This window comes from Siphateles boraxobius, unplaced genomic scaffold, assembly GCF_051911475.1.
Source record: "Siphateles boraxobius isolate OS27281-9 unplaced genomic scaffold, OSU_SipBor_1 6, whole genome shotgun sequence".
NCBI lineage: Eukaryota > Metazoa > Chordata > Actinopteri > Cypriniformes > Leuciscidae > Siphateles > Siphateles boraxobius.
The window spans coordinates 32,547,660-32,564,178 of record NW_027509186.1 but is presented as its reverse complement, the minus strand read 5'-3'; the positions used below and the strand labels follow the sequence as shown (position 1 = coordinate 32,564,178).

The following is a 16,519-nucleotide window of genomic DNA, read 5'->3' as shown; positions in this document are numbered from 1 at the left end:
ACAGTAGCAAAACTGCCTTATTCATTCTAATGGTCTGAGTAGAGGTAGAAAATGCTCATGTTTAAACAAATTACAACAATATTTTTCTGCAAAATCCCTTAACTTAAATCATAAGCGGCCTTGAGGGAAAAACAATTACGATTAAAAATGTAGAATATAATACCAATGACATAAATTACAATCTTAATGTTACTTTTCAAAGAATCACATTTAAGACAGTAACAAAACCATTTACAAAAATATGGTTAGTAGACTATGATTGACAAAAATGACAAAGATGTCAATTGCCCAACACACCCACACAAATGCTCAAACTCACCCAGCACAGAGAGACGAGCCCCATTACTCTGCCTGGTTTCTCCGCTGTATTTGTGCTTGGTGATGCAGCGGTATGTAGAGAGGGCGTCCTCTTTCTGAACGTCAGATATGTAGAGGGCCCCATATGATGTCAGGAAAAACCTGTTACCTGAAGACAGAGAAGATAAACATGTGCACATGAATTTCACTGACCCACAAATGAATAAAAAACGCTGAAGCCTTTATGATTCTCAAAAAGTCCATGCAGTACCAACTTTGTATGCAAATCTTCAACCACAGGACTTTGTATGCAAATCTTCAACCACAGGAATTTAATTCAGTCAGTCACAGATAGACTAAACATCTTTAGACTTTTACAAAAATCCCAACGTTATAATTGGGAGAACTTTCTCACTGAGATGCAAATTCGTCCAGAAATATGTCTCCAGTTACCACATACAAAACCTAACGAGCATACATGAAGTAATTCATTACAGACTAAGATTCAAATATTTGATGTGTATGTTATTGTAACAGTATATTACTGTCACGTTCATTTCACATCAGTGAGGCCTGACTTCACTCTGATTTATCTATACATCCATGATAGCCATATTTTACATTGCAGCACTCACTCTAAGCCAGAAGTGGTTGATAAATGTTTCTCCTTCCCTTTTAGTCCTTCTTATTCAATTCAGTACATTTTAGCTGTGAATATTTTATGACACAAAAAATACTTTTTTACAAAGTCTACAAATTGAACGTTTACAAATGAGATGTTTGATGATATGTGTTGATTGTGGTCATTGTGTGTGGTTTCTTAGTTAGGCAGAATTGTAATGCACACTATATAGAGATCTGTATCTATATTGTTTCTCACAGGGGGCAACATCCTCAGAAACATCTAAACACCTAAGTTAATAATTGAAACATAACTGAGAAGTCTCCTGAGCTATGAAAGAGCAACCTACGAGCAATAAAATGTGTGTAGAATACAAAAAAAAAAAACTTTGTCTGTGTTCTGCTAAACTGCACATCACTGGTCACAATAACAACAGTAAAGTATGTCAGTGTGTGAGAACAGTCAGTCAGTCCCTGTGTGTGTCCTACTTTCTCCAGGCAGGCAAGGTATGTGGATTAGGCCAACCGCTCCTTATGAGAAAACTAACTGGACTGCAAATGTAAAACTCACAAAACACAAGTCTGACACAAACACATATATGAACACACTTTAAGACCAAACCTTCAGCTATAGGTCAACATCTGGAGTCATATCCACACTCATTAAAAACATGAAAATGTGTTTAGACTGTATATTTATGCTGAGGTATCATTAGTTGACTATCTTGTTTATCCATTTATATTAGGACAAACTTGTGTATTCAAAACTCACTCAACAAGACACAACATTCCTACAGAAAGCAGGATTACCCAGTGGGAAGAGCATATGTGTGTGTGAAGGATGGCGATCGATGCGTTTTATGGCTAGAGAGCTTCATCCAACGCAGATTTATGAAAGCGGAGAGGACAGGCTTGACTCGGCAGCCCACACACACACTCCATCACTATAACAAGCAGCTCATACACACACACAGACACACACACACACACACACACACACACACACACACACACACACACACACACACACACACACACACACACACACACACACACACACACACACACACACACACACACACACACACACACACATGCAGATAGTAGCTACCGACAAAGACAATGGCTGGAAACAAAGATAAATTCAGCGTGTGTCTGTGTGAATGTCATGGCCATGTGATAAGGCAATAAAATTAAGTATGCCTGCACAAAATTGTGTGTGTGTGTGGATGTGTGATTATTTGCGTCACAAAAATGTATTGCTGAATGAATATTTGTATGACAGCTAAGCACAAGCATACGTGTGTATAGACGTAATACAGTGTCTGTGTAGGTATTGTTGTCACGCTGAGTGCTAGGCCCAGCAAACTGTAATTTAAGAGTCGGCCCTCGCGCTCCAACCTGCATATTAAGCCTTACAGGATAATATGCACTTGGTGACTTTAACCCCCTACAACATCAGCGCAACGCTGTCACAACATTTCACCCAGAGCGAGAGACCAGGGAGGGAGAGAGAGCGAGAGAAAGAGAGGTAGTCAGTGAGTAATTTTGGTTTAATCGCAGTCACTTGGATCTTTCTCATTGTGAAGACTGGTAAATTAAATATCAGCAACCAGGGATACAAGGTCTCTCTTTCTCGCTATTTTTCTTTTTCACTCTGCCTTCATTTTTTTTACCCCTTGGCTGTATAATTTGCACAAATGAAGTGAAATATTAAACAGTTATTTCACCAAAAAATTGTAATTCTGTCATCATTTACTGATGTTGTTCAATCCGGTTTCTTCTGAAGAACAAAAAAAGGAGATATTTTGAGTAAAGTTCATTCTGTTCTATTCTATACAAACTGCTCTTTTCTATACAAAAAAAGAGAAAAAAAATAAAGAAACGAAGGTGTGGCGAGCAGGATGAGGCCGAGCGACGTGAGAGAACGACGCGAGACCGGTGTCGTGAGTGATTACGAACGTCACCTGTGAGACGCACCGCTCTCGCATCTCTCACGGAGGAGCGGAAGCATAAAAGGAGGAGCGACGACGCTAAAGATCTAGAGAGGAACAGGCCTGATTTTATGTTGTGTTTTGTTTATGTTTTGTGTAGCCAGAAGTCGTCCGCGAGGGGCTGCTGGTGGATCCTTTTGTTTTTGTTTTTGTATTTGTTTTATTTTATTATTAAAAATTGTTAAATGTTCGCCGGTTACCGCCTCCTTCTTCCCATAACATCTGAACCTCGTTACAAAAGGTTTTCCATATGATGTGAGATATTTCACTTCACAAACTTTAACTATAGATTTGTGTGATGATCAGTCAACACACATACAATCTCTTTTGTATGTTTTTGTACGATCTGTCCCACTGAGGGTTAGGTTTAGGGATCAAACTTCATGCTTGTGTTTTTTTTGTTTTGTTTTTTATCGTATTGTACGAAATTGCTACCTTGTAAAATAGAGGTCAGGTGGGAACAGTCAATATTTGCTGAAAATTTTAGATTTCAGATCAACGTACAACAAATATTTTCTGAAAACATCACCTTCAATTTAGGTTAGGTGTCATAAAGGTTTTAAATGACGTGATGGTAAAATCACTCCATACTCATAATATTCAAACAACATTTTATCCATATCTCTACATCTAATTTTTTTTGGGGGGGTGGGTGAGGAGAGAAATGTTGCAAGCTATATTCAAACCCACATTTCCCATATGAGCACCACAGTTGCACTAACCACTTAGCCATGGTTTCAACATCTGCTACTTAAAAGAAGTGGATTCCTTTATGATTTATGCTTAAAAGAAAATGCATGCACCTGTGTGTATGTCGTGCGTGTGTGTGTGTGTGACTGTACATAAGTAATTTGTCTTCACACAAGAAGTGACCCGTTGGGTGTACAGAATAAAAAATGGAGATTGATGAATTAAAAGAGAGATAGACAGAGTTATGCACATATTAGTCCCACGTCTCCTTGCGATCAGTTCTGTTTGGGAGTGCGGATCAATTCTTGTCTAGTCTTCCTTCGCCTTGAGGTGTGTGTGTATGTTTGTGCATGAAGGATTAGGGGTGGGTGGAGGGGGGGGGGGGGGGCTTGGGGGCATGTAAGGTCTGTCTAAAACAAGGGCTTGAGTGTACTACACACATACACAGTTCTGTGGTAGTGCTGGAGTGTGTAGCGTGGGCAGCCTGGGGCATCATGTCAGACCGAAAGAAGAAAAAAAATGTGGAATTGGATTTATGTGTGGAGCATGGCAACCTTCCAGTTACATCTCACTCTAAACAGACTCCCAAAGGCCAGAGAAACACACTCACACACACATAAAGAGAAGAGAGGTTTGTATACATGTTGGAGAATGTGTATTTTTTTGTTACAGAATGTCAGGAGGGCAGGAAAACTCTCTCGCTCTCTCAGCACAGTGCAGCTGAGAAAGATCCGGTCTAAAAATAAAACGGTACCGGAAGTAAAGCCGCCATTTTCCTGCCATCCTATTCAAGGTAAAAAGAAACAGAGTATGAGAGGATGTGAATTGTAATGTGAAATACACAATAGTGTGGAAAATAGAACAACAACAAAAAGAAAATTGCAACGCACGAATGCCAGGGGACTCTGAGGTAGAGGCGGAGAACGACAGAACGACAACAGAAGGGAAAAGAGGAAGAAGACGTGCACAAGATGAGAAGAAAGAAATACCAAAATATCACAAATAAAAAGAGATTGAAAGAGAGAGACAGAAGGAGAGTGCATGATGACAGAACGATAGACACATGAAGATGGAGGGAGAGAGAAAAAAAGAGGGGTGTGGGCTGTTGTTGAATTTGCTCTAGGAGCTCCCATGCAAATGATGGCGCCGCTGCAATGCTAACGAGGACCGGGTTTCAAACTGTTCGGCCCATTACTTATTAATGCTCTGCGTCTCTTCCCCCTCCCTCTTTCCCTCTCTCGCTCCACTTTTCCCTCTCTCTCTCTCTCTCTCTCTCTCTCTCTCTCTCTCTCTCTCTCTCTTTCTCACTGTTGCTAGGGCCCCTGCGCTCACGTGACGTGGGTTAGGGGGCGCTGCGGTGGCATGTGCAAAAACATAGCGAGAGAAGGAGGGAGGGATGATGGGAAGGCTGGCGAGGAGGGGTGTAAACGGTAGGGATGCTAACGTTCGTTCGTTCGTTAAGCCACAAACGGGCTACCAGGGCACGCACGGAGAGCCTGGCACACGGAGAGACAGGCCAGCCAGGGCTCTGATTGGCCGCGGGTGGGACTCAACGTCATTTTGATGCAGAATATGGTTAACGAAGGAGAGCTGACAAAAATCAAGAGAGCTGAGAGAGCTAGAGGGAATCAAAGATTAAAAACAATGCCACCAAGTGAAGGAAGACAGTTGGTGATGGGACGGAGAAGGAAAGATGAAGCGAAAAAAACAACAACCTACTATCGACTCTTTTTTTTTTCTTCCACAGAAACAGTCATGCTCAAAAATGCCCTGCTGATTTTGTAAGAAAGCTTCAACCAAATCTTCCTTGACACGATTTGGTGTTTCCAAAGATGACTCTAGTTTCTGCTTGCCTGCCCTTGTCTTACAACAAAGCACCCTTTATACACCTGATGGAACCTTATGCTGGATATATGTAATGTCAAGTGTCAAGCTCAGTTATAATACAATGGACAGTTCTCCACATGGATGTTGATTAGTCAAACATCGTTAATGTGAAACACCTGCTTAACAGCACCCTTACACCATGTCTTTACCATATTTCTGACATACTCCAAGCTTTTATGCTACTTCTGACAACAGAACCAAAGGATTTGGAACTTTTGAGTGTAGACAGGCTCGAGATGTTGCGCCTGGTTTAGACAGAGTTAAAGGCAAACTACTAACTTTAGTTTACATGTCAGGGAATACTGTATATCTTCTAGTGGAAGGGCAGCACTTAAATATTTCAGATGTGCCCTTATTTTATTTATGTTGTGAGGGGATCATTTTAGCAATGCAGTAAGGCACTACAGGTGTGCTACATTATGAATATAGTCATGCAGAAGCTCCACTGCATGTCATGCCTAAAGCCCTATAGCTCTGACTATATTCACATATAGTGTGCTCAAATAACTTGCAGTTACATTTAGATAAGGAAGCAGATTTCTTCAACCAATGCACCACACATTTATTGTGCCTTTCCCTTCACCTACTTCTTCCACTTCCCTGCTGTCACTCTTTCCTTCCCACCCACACTTGTCCAACTTCAGCCTGTGTTCTGTTCTGTAGTTGCACTGGCTCCCGCTGTTCTCCTCATCTCCATACTCCAACGTTCTGGCTCACTCTTCTTGAGAACCTCAATTACATCTGTGTGGGTGATCTCTATGGCCATGTTCACACAGCAGCCGAATATGATTGTCAGTCCTGTATTTGAATCCTTAATACAGTTGTGTTTACACACGATTCAGGTATTTACGGTTGACTGAACACAGGCTTTTTCGGGGGACCCTTGTCGTGTGGACGGAAACAGACTAAGCAACATTCTTATATCATACAGTCTTATAGGGACATACGAGTTGTATGTCATTTGTAGGTTTTACATCCAGTCACTTTTTTCCACAAGAGCTACTCCCATCAGTTTTGAGATCTGACCCTGCAGTTGGTTAATTAAGATTTGATTGGACTCTTGTCATGTCATCTGTTTTAAGACTTTGCCGTTTTATGAACGTCGCCACAAATAGCACACTTGACTTCCAATTATACATATAGTGTTTGAGACATATTGTGAGCTTTTATGTTAACAGGATATTTTGTGACTCACGTCTGTATGTAAATGCAGTTGTCAATCCCAAACACTGACAGATTGAATGCAGCCTCTCTTTTAAAAACTCTTTCACTCTATCTAACACTTTAGCTATCTGATATAAGTTGTCCCACATTCCCTGTCCTGACAGTATGTGTTTGTGCAAGTCTGTGTGCAACTCAAAATGTATTCTTTGAAAACAAGACATAAACAAAATGTTCCTCATGGGTATTAAATGTGTTTGTGGCAGTTTTAGGGCTGCTGATCTGGACTGTGACTTGAAGACCTATATGATCTATAGTGGAATATGTACATCTCCGAGAAGTCGCCTATAAAATCCTTCTATTTTACTGCACTGATAACATTAAACAACACAAGAACCAATTGTTTTAATGTGAAACACAACAAAGCCTTACTAGATTACATAAAATACTAAGACAGACTTTTGAATTCACTTTCTGAGAATCAGAAAGGTCAAAATGTCAAATAAAGTGCCAGATGTCCCCCATGTAATCCATGCATGCATGTTAGTATTCATCCGAGTGCCTACTCTGTCCTGGTTCGTCCTAATGACAGGACACGGGGGGCAGGCATAAAACATTGCTGAGTGTGGAGAGTTCAACTATAAACATGTGTTCTTCTGGTCACAACATGTGTGTGCGTGTGTGCGTGTGTGTGTGTGTGTGTGTGTGCGTGTGCGTGTGTGTGTGTGTGTGTGTGTGTGTGTGTGTGTGTGTGTGTGTGTGTGTGTGTACGATCAAAATTCCGCCATCATTGCATCGCCAAGGTCAGAGCGGAGTCACCCCGATAAACCTAATTTGCTTTTGATATCAATGCTGTTCACACATACATAATTACACATGCATACACAAATACACCGCCACATACACCGCCACAAAAGGAGTGTATATAATCGTGTATGATTTGCTAGGGGTGGGGTAACACTATCTAATTGCATTTTGGTGACTTACAAACTGCGATGTAACCTTCAAATCTGTCTTCAGCCTGATTCATGAAGAATAAAGGCTTGAATTAGTGGAAACAGGAGATGGTCAGGTAACTTCACAGAGATGAGCCATGTGAGGAGAGAGTATTTATTTAGTGTCAAATAATTTCAGCACCACGGACAGCACCAATACACAATCACAACTTCAGAACTGCCAGTAGTGTATCTACACAGCTGCTCCTGTTCAGCACCTTGGACAGTTTCAGAAAGTGTGGCTGTCCACAACACAATCCCTTTTACATAGAAACAACAGAATGGAGGTATACGCCAACAAAATACAACACCGCACGAATCCTAACCTCACAATGCCACATCATGTTACACCAGGCCATGGAGATGCCCAAAGGGTCGCTGTGGATACGCACAGAACAAATTAAATAGTAATGTGACATATGGTACATGGCCGCAAAACCCAGCCCAGCAACAGTGACACAAACATTACTAACTGCAGAGGAAAAAAAACAGCTACCTGCTAAGTTATAAAACAAGAGGAAAGAGGAAAATGGAGGTGGGATCTGTGATACTATATCTGCCTTTCATTTTAGAGGGGAGCGATCCATTCATCCATCCATCCATCCATCCATCTATCTATCTATCTATCTATCTATCTATCTATCTATCTATCTATCTATCTATCTATCTATCTATCTATCTATCTATCTATCTATCTATCTATCTATCTATCTATCTATCGTCTCTTCACATCTGCAAACATACAGAATTACCACACACTGAGGTGTACCCATGCACATTAATGAACATTTGGCCAGAGTGTGGTTTGTGTGTGTGTTGTTGAGGAAGTAATTAAGATTGAACTGCAATAAAACACCCATCCTGATAAATCTTAAGGCCTGTATTAACTGAAGTATCTGACTGGGGCATGAATGGGAATGAACAGAGCTCCGGCAGAATCAATACCCCCATCTCTCTCACTTTCTTCGCTCCACCTCTCACCACCAACATCATTTCTTTTCTTCTGCTTTCTCTTGGCCGCCAAATAATTACTCAGCTCCTGACAATAGGACATCTACACCCTCCGACAATAGCCACTAATTCCTTCAGTGCCCCCCCCCCCCCCTTCACTATCTACACTTATGAATGATATCTCTCCTTCATTTCAGCTCTATTCACATTCAAAGCAGAGAGAACAAGCAGCCTGAAGTGTCTTGTAATAATAGAAGCATAGTTTGATAAAAGACGCCTGACACCTTGCAGGCTCTCAATGACAATGTAAACGTTGTGTCTGAGATGCTTGATGCAAGGTTGTGAGGATATTTGTCATATCTAAAGGCCGGTTCATGAAGCTACAGCATTACCGGTCTCCATCTCTCTATGAGGTTGGAGGTCGCAACTGTGTATGGTTCCAAGAAGAACATCTTATTGTTCAAGAAACGCACCTGTATGGGAGATTTCTGCTTCTTAAAGGACAATCTCACCCCAAAATTTAAATCCTATCATTTACTCACCCCTATGTCATTTCAAATCTGCATTATTTTCTTTCTTTCTGTGGAAAATTAAGGTTTAAACATATTAGGAAAGACAGAATTAAAATGTTTGGGTAAACTTTCCATTTAAGTTTCAACTGAAGCAAAAGTTTCCATTTACCTTACACAATATTATTGAAGTGATTTCAGTGATTCTTCATTCTACAGGTAAATTTTGGGTCTCTCTTATTTCCTCCTTTTTCCAAACCCTCCTCATTTCCAACAGTCTTCCACCTCTTGACCCTTCACTTCACTATATTATTTTCCATCGCACCCTTCTTACATTCCCTCCCCTCCCCTCTATCTCTCTCTCTTTCTCTGTGCAATGGTTGGAGGAGAGTGGGTTTGTGGAGGACTAATATGCTCATTAAAAAGGCATGCTTCACCGTCAAATGCCAGCTGCCGCTCTTTTCCCTCCTCCTTCTATCCCTCTCTCTCTTAGTTTCCTACAGTGGGAAATTGTGAAACCCATGTTCAACCTCAACCACCGCTTATGTCTGAAAATAATAAGTCACACACACACACACACACACACACACACACACACACACACACACACACACACACACACACACACTTAGAATGTATATCTATTCATTCTCTCTCTGCCTGTGCTGGTTAAAGCCTCTCCCATACTCAGCAGTCTAATTAGAATAAATATTCAAGGGGCGCAATGTGAAAGAAAGGAACAAAAAAGGAAGGGGAAGGACAACAAGAGAGGCCTTAACAGGAACACCACCACTGGAGGAAGTGCATGCCAAAAGACTAGGAAAAATGAAACTGAGAGAAGAAAGTGGGATTTTTTTTTTTTTTTCAATGAGCTAAATTTTATTATGCATCCCTGTAGGTTGCTCTTTTATATAGGTCTCAGTTAGAGGTCTCCTAATATTTTGAGCACAGTTTGAGATCTTTTCTGAAAGGGTGACAGTGATGTCATATAATAACCAATTTTGTGTTCCCCAAAGAACCTTTTATCATTTTATCTTAGTGTGAAGAACACTTAGAAAAGTTTCCTCTATAAACAACCTTTTGTACAAACAAAAGTTTCCATGGATGTTAAATGTTCTTTATGGAACCATCAATGCCAATAAAGTACCTTTATTTTTTTAAAGTGTAGAGGAGACATGTGAGGTTCCTTTTTCCCCCTACAGAAACTTCTCCTTTTTCTCTACATTTAATGTCATTGTTGTCTTGGAGAAACCATTGAGATATTAAAGAGATCTGTGTTATTCTTCCTCCATGCTGTCATGTCTTCAAACACACACATAAAAGCGGTTGACAACATCCAAACACATTTGCAGTCCTTTTGTGAGTCTCCTCGTTTAATAATAAAGGCTCATTGATAATTGATACGGACATGGGCCTTAAGAAGCAGAAATAAGGAATTCATATCTAATGAACATCACCAAAGAGAACTAACACTACTAGACATGAGCAGATTATCTGCAGTCTGGAGGAAAAAAACGAGCAAACCAGGCAAAAGCAAAAACGCATCTGTGTTTGCTGTTAAATATCTTGCCAGAAAATCAATTATTAATAAACTAACCAGGCCTGTTGCACTCGAGACGGGATGAAGCAGTAAGGTGCATGTGTGTAACAGACAATGATTGATGTAGGAATTGTCGGTGAGGTTGACTTAAATCTGTAGGCTGAATGTGCAGAATACAAGGCATAAACACACACGCACATACACACATTACACACCATTCCCACACAAATCAATACAGAGTCTCGCCAAGGAAAGTTTGGCCTGGCTGTGACTCCTACACTGAGGCAAGAGCGCCAGAACATCACTCACGGAGAACTGCACTGCTTCTTCCTTAGGTTTGTGATTACGTTTGCTGATTTTTCCCCCCTTTTCATTTAAGATTTAAAAGATGTTTTAAATTGAGTTTAACATCTAAACAGGCTTATGACTGCTTTTTCACATTTGCTTATGTGCATTCTTCCACAACCACCTGCCTAAAAAGTATTCAGACACTTAAATCACACATAAATAATAAAAAATGACATTGCAAACAAATTACTCCAGAGATTTTCTGGTCTCAAGGTCATTTTTAGTGGATGTTTAAAGTCAGCTCACCTCAAGTTTACACAGATGTCATAGAGGAGTAAGCACGGTTCATGATATTAACAATAAAACATGTTCCACAACGTCTGACAAGTTTTGAAGGATATACTATAATTATAATAATAATAATAATAATAATAATAATAATAATGATAATAATAATAATAGTTGTTTTATATTATAAAATCTAACCAACTTTATTTTGTGTTTTATTTATTTATTTATTTTTTATTTGAAAAGTCTGTCCAACTACTTTAAAATACAGTGTAAAAAAATAAAAATAAAAATAAACTTTTGTTAAAATAAATGGTTTGTACATTATTATGTTTCCTAACCTTTTTGATGAAGGCAAAACTATTTAATTAAATAAAAATTAAAGCAACTAAAATGTATATTATTCACTACAGAAAATTCCATGGCTTTTCAGAATATATTAACTACCATGACTTTTCCAGGACTGACATTTTTTTTTTCTAAATTCCAAAATGTTTCCAGGTTTTTCACGACTGTGAGAACACTGGCCACAACCTTTTGGGGGCCAATGTATCAAAAGATAGTAAAAGCAGGGTACCCCCAGGATCCTCCAACTTAAATTCAAGGCTTTTTAAGACATTTTTAATAACATTTCAAATAAAATTCAATGCCAACTTTGTACCCATTCCGAAAGACGTATGAGGGGAAAATGTCAAATCTGTATACATTTTAAACCCTAGAAAATAATTATGTACAAGTAGGCTACTTGAATTAAATAAAATATTTTACTTAAATTATCAGTCATTTTTAATACATATACACAACAGCGTTGTAGCGCGCACGTGTGTAGGCCAGTGTTAATTTTGGCAGCCATTTTTTATTTAGTCTTCATCTTCACATTACAATGCTTATTGGTCTTAATCACATTTGAGTCATTCTGTTTTTTTTATAGTTTTAGTTGACAGTTACTTTACTTTTGGTAGTTATTTTATATGTAGTCTTTAGACAGAAAATGTCAATTATTCTCTCTAGGCCAATTCAATTAAGCTTATGAGAAATGATTGACATTGCAGTCTTTAGCAGTAGCACTTGTGCAGTTCTACATATGTATCCCTTTTCCTAAGTTCCGTGGTTCTCCAATTTTTTCGAGTGCCGTACCCTCTTCCACTTAGACTGCACTCACACCTTTTCCATTAAGTGACAATATTTGCCCCCTTTGATCAATTTTCCATGTAATTTTTTACCTTTATAATACGTTTAAAAAAATAAATAATGCTTTAATAAAACAATGTTCATTAAATATGCAATGTTAAAAGCATTAAAATCGCCAGTAGGTGGTAACTTGCTATCTTTATGAGTGAGTCTTTGAGTCATTCATTCATTGAATCTCACGATTCGTTCAAAGCCACATATTTTCTTGTAAAATAGAGCAATAAGCCCGACAATGCGGTTTTAAATGTAGTACGTCACTTAATGTTACATTGTTAAATGTTAATGTTTTTTTTTACAGTTGTATAAAATCAATGTCACATTTGAAATCGTGTGGATATTCGGGGAACATTGCATTCTTGCTCGTATAATATGATCAATATTAAAAACACTGCTGGATATCAGCCTTCATTTTGATCGCAGATTTAGGCTGCGCTCACATATAGCGCATAAAAACGCGTAGAAAACGCTAGGCGCGCCGCGTTCTCCTTTTTCCAAAGCGCCATACGGCGGTTGCGCTCCGGAGGCGTCTGTCGTTGCTTAGCTACAATCAGCTGCGCTCTCCGTTACAGCAAGGAAAACGCTTGCGGCATTCTGGAAAGTTGAGATGTTTTCATCTCGATGCGGCGCGGACGCGCTTGGAAAAAACAAGTAACCATAGTAACGAGTGCGCACGCTATCAGTTTTTCTGCTCTGACGTGGAGGAGCGCGAGGTGAACTCAACGCTGCATGAATTTTGAATTAGCCTACATCAGTAACAGTTAATTTTGCTACGGTATGAACTTAATCCTAGGAAAGGCAAAATAATATTTAAGACCGTTGTAACGAAATCCAAGACTTTGTATACCCAATTCAAGGCTTTTAAGGCCTTAATTTGAGATTATCAAATTTAAGACTTTTTCAATGCTTTTAAGACCCGCGGGTACCCTGTAAAGGAAAAACAGAAACAAATAAAAAAGAGAAAGGGAGTTTATGTGTTAGGCACTCTGGTGACAGATGTTGTAGTGTGGCACTTGGTGTCCCCTCAGCTAAGGCCCAGGGGCCAAGAGATTGCACATGACACAGAGAGAGAGAGAAAGAGCAGAACAGTGTGTGTATGTGTGTGTGTGTGTGTGTGTGAGAGAGAGAGAGAGAGAGAGAGAGAGAGAGGGAGAGAGGGAGAGAGAGAGAGAGAGAGAGAGAGAGAGAGAGAGAGAGAGAGAGGGAGAGAGAGGGAGGGAATCAGTGTGGCAGAATCCTGTCTGCATCACTGTCTCTTCTGCATCGATGCATCATGCTCTGCCCCAATTTAACCAATGCCACTATAATCAGTAAACAGCATACAACACGGGGGAGGGGATAGAGAGAACACAAGAAAGATAAAGAAAGAGAGAAAGAATTAAAGGAGGAAAGAAAGGGGAGCTATAAACCATAACTTTACATATTTCTGTAACTACTTCATAACTATTTTTAGTTTTTCTTGACAGCGACTCCATGGGGAATTATCTTAAATTTTTTTTTAAAAAATTACTTATTGAAGAAGACTTATCCATACCTTATACCCAAACACTCTGCTATACACATTTAAAATAACAGTGATAGCAGATTCATGATTCAAGTTCGATCTTTTGCGACCATCATCCAAAAACATGTCCTTCTGTTTTCAATAGAGTAAAGAAAGCCAAATAAGTTTAGAGATTGAAAACATTATTAGAGAAACTTATTGTTAAAGGCTAATAGATGTATTTTCAGTTTGACTAAAGCTTCTGCGAAGGAAAAAAGCAACAGAAGATGATGGAGAGAAAGATGGAGAAAGAAGTCATGTGGAAAATAAAAAATAAAAGCACTGACATTCAGGAAAGAGTCTCTCTACAGCTATATTTAACGTTATGCAAAGGTAAAGGCTGTGAGGGAATTCTTGGTACATTGTTATTTTTTTCCAGCGCTTCCTTTCTTTTAAGATTTTTTTTAATGTATTTACCTTATATTGTAAAATATATTTAAAAATACTTAGAAAAGTCATTTTAAATTGTAATAATATTTAACTTTATACAGTTTGACTGTATTATTAATCAAATAAATGCAGCCTTGGTGAGAATGAGAGACTTTTAAAACATGAAAAATATTACCAAACCCAAACTTTTAAACGGTAGTGTACAAAAATCCATGTTACTTTTCCATGGAAAACTGTAAAATATATAGTTCATCATCCATTATACAAAAAAATATATGAACACTTAATGTCTAAACTGACCAAACAATCAAGTATTCCACAGTGCTGTATAATACAAATAAATAATAAAACATTTGTATTATTATTATTATTTAGGACAGAAAGTGTTCAAAATAGCAGTCAACATAAAAATGTACTCTAAGAAATCTGAATACTAGACCAACAGGCAAATTAACATGACCCTGGTGGCAAGAAACAGAGAGAAGAAGAGATTTGAGGAGGGGAGATGGAGGAGTGAAAAAAGGGGAAAGAGATGAGATGAGGAAAATGTAATGGGGGATGGAGAAAGGGGTGACTTTATAATTTATGAGCCATGCACCATGTGCCTGGTGACATCTGCTATGGCACAGCTAATGTGTGTCCTCCATCCCTTTACTGGGATGCAAACATACTCACACACCACACACACTTTTACATACACTATAAATACAAAAATCACTTGCTCTACAAGAAGCAAAATGCGTAGCATTCAAAATGCATAGACTATCCATTTAAACATCAGTTCATGTCCACCACAGCAAACACATGACCGTCCAAGAACGGCTAAGTGCATTCACTTGAGAAGAACAATGCCATTGGAAAACATGCAGCTGGATTGTTTCCAGCGATGCGTGTTCATGTTTTGGGATTACAAAAACAAAAAACAAAAAAGCAGACCTGAATTCTTGAGAGAAAGATCAAAAAACAAATTCAAATCTATAATCTATATGCCTATTATCAATTACTGGCAGACTATTAAATGGGCAACACTTTACAATAAGGTTCAATTTGTTAACATTAGAGTAACAGAGTAATATTAATGTTTTAAAAATGAACATATATGTTCAAACATATATGGCTGAATTTAACCAATATTTCCACTTGCCATGGTGTAGTGTTTAGAGTTGACAGAGAGGTCCAAGCTTCTGTGATTGAGTGGACCAATTTGCATATTCATGATTCTATGTATACTAAATGAAGAAAGGGTGTAGAGTTACATTCAAGCTATTTTAAGGCATGAATATTTTTTTTTTCACAGGAACAAAATAAAAACTTTGAAATATGTAATTTTGATTATCAAGGATGACTTTTAAAGGTGCAGTGTGTAAACATTTTGAGTATCTATTAACAGAAATGCAATATGACATCCATAACTATGTGTTCAGTGGTGTATAAAGAACTTACTTAATAAACCGTAATGTTTTTATTACCTTAGAGTGAGACATTTATATCTACATTGGCGCGGGAATCCCCTTCTATGAAGGTCGCCATATTGTGACTTCATGTTTCTACCGTAGCCGACAGCGAACAAACAGCGTTACAGAGCGCGTTTCGTCACTACCTTGAAAGAGAAGCAGCAGAAAGCTAGAAGAAGCTAGCCATAAACACCGTGAGTAGTGACTTTTCCCTTGTCAGTGGTGTAAAATATGTAGTTGGATTGTTTCATGTAACTTAATTCTTCTCCCTCGCTGTGTTATGGCTTTGCTATGTGGGGATAAATGTGCTGGTTACGTTCGTGAGACAGCTGATTAGTACTCTTGTCATTGACCGTAAAACAGTTACAGGAATCACCAACCCGTCGATCTTGGAAGCATTTTAAGTCGATCGAGTTTCCAAAATCAGAGAAAAAAGCCTATTGTGTGTAGTAAGTGGTGTCTAGGGGATGCGGAGGTGCGTGCGCTGCACAATCATGTCATTTTTGCCGCACGCACCTTTGGACTCATGCGGACTCGTCGAGTGTAAACAAGGCTTAACGCTTTAACCAGCTCAGCCACAGTAACAGCTCATATTAGCCATCTAAACTTTTACTACCCTGTTAGAAAAAATATATAGTTGCATAGTTTCATGTGGTTCTTCTCTCTCGCTATATTATGGGTTTGCTATGTGGGGAGAATGTGCTGGTTACGTTCGTGAGACAA

At 38.9% G+C, this 16,519-nt stretch overlaps 1 protein-coding gene across 9 annotated transcripts in view; it reads right to left on the bottom strand.

Moving 5' to 3' along the window:
• The window catches only part of dscaml1 (Down syndrome cell adhesion molecule like 1), a 144,392-nt gene that overhangs the window by 52,811 nt on the left and 75,062 nt on the right, over window positions 1–16,519 (bottom strand). For all 9 annotated transcript variants that reach the window (XM_077208949.1, XM_077208950.1, XM_077208951.1 and 6 more), the window contains exon 4: window positions 320–466. In XM_077208949.1, coding sequence (XP_077065064.1) covers window positions 320–466 — 147 coding nt within the window. The remainder of the gene's footprint in view (window positions 1–319; window positions 467–16,519) is intronic.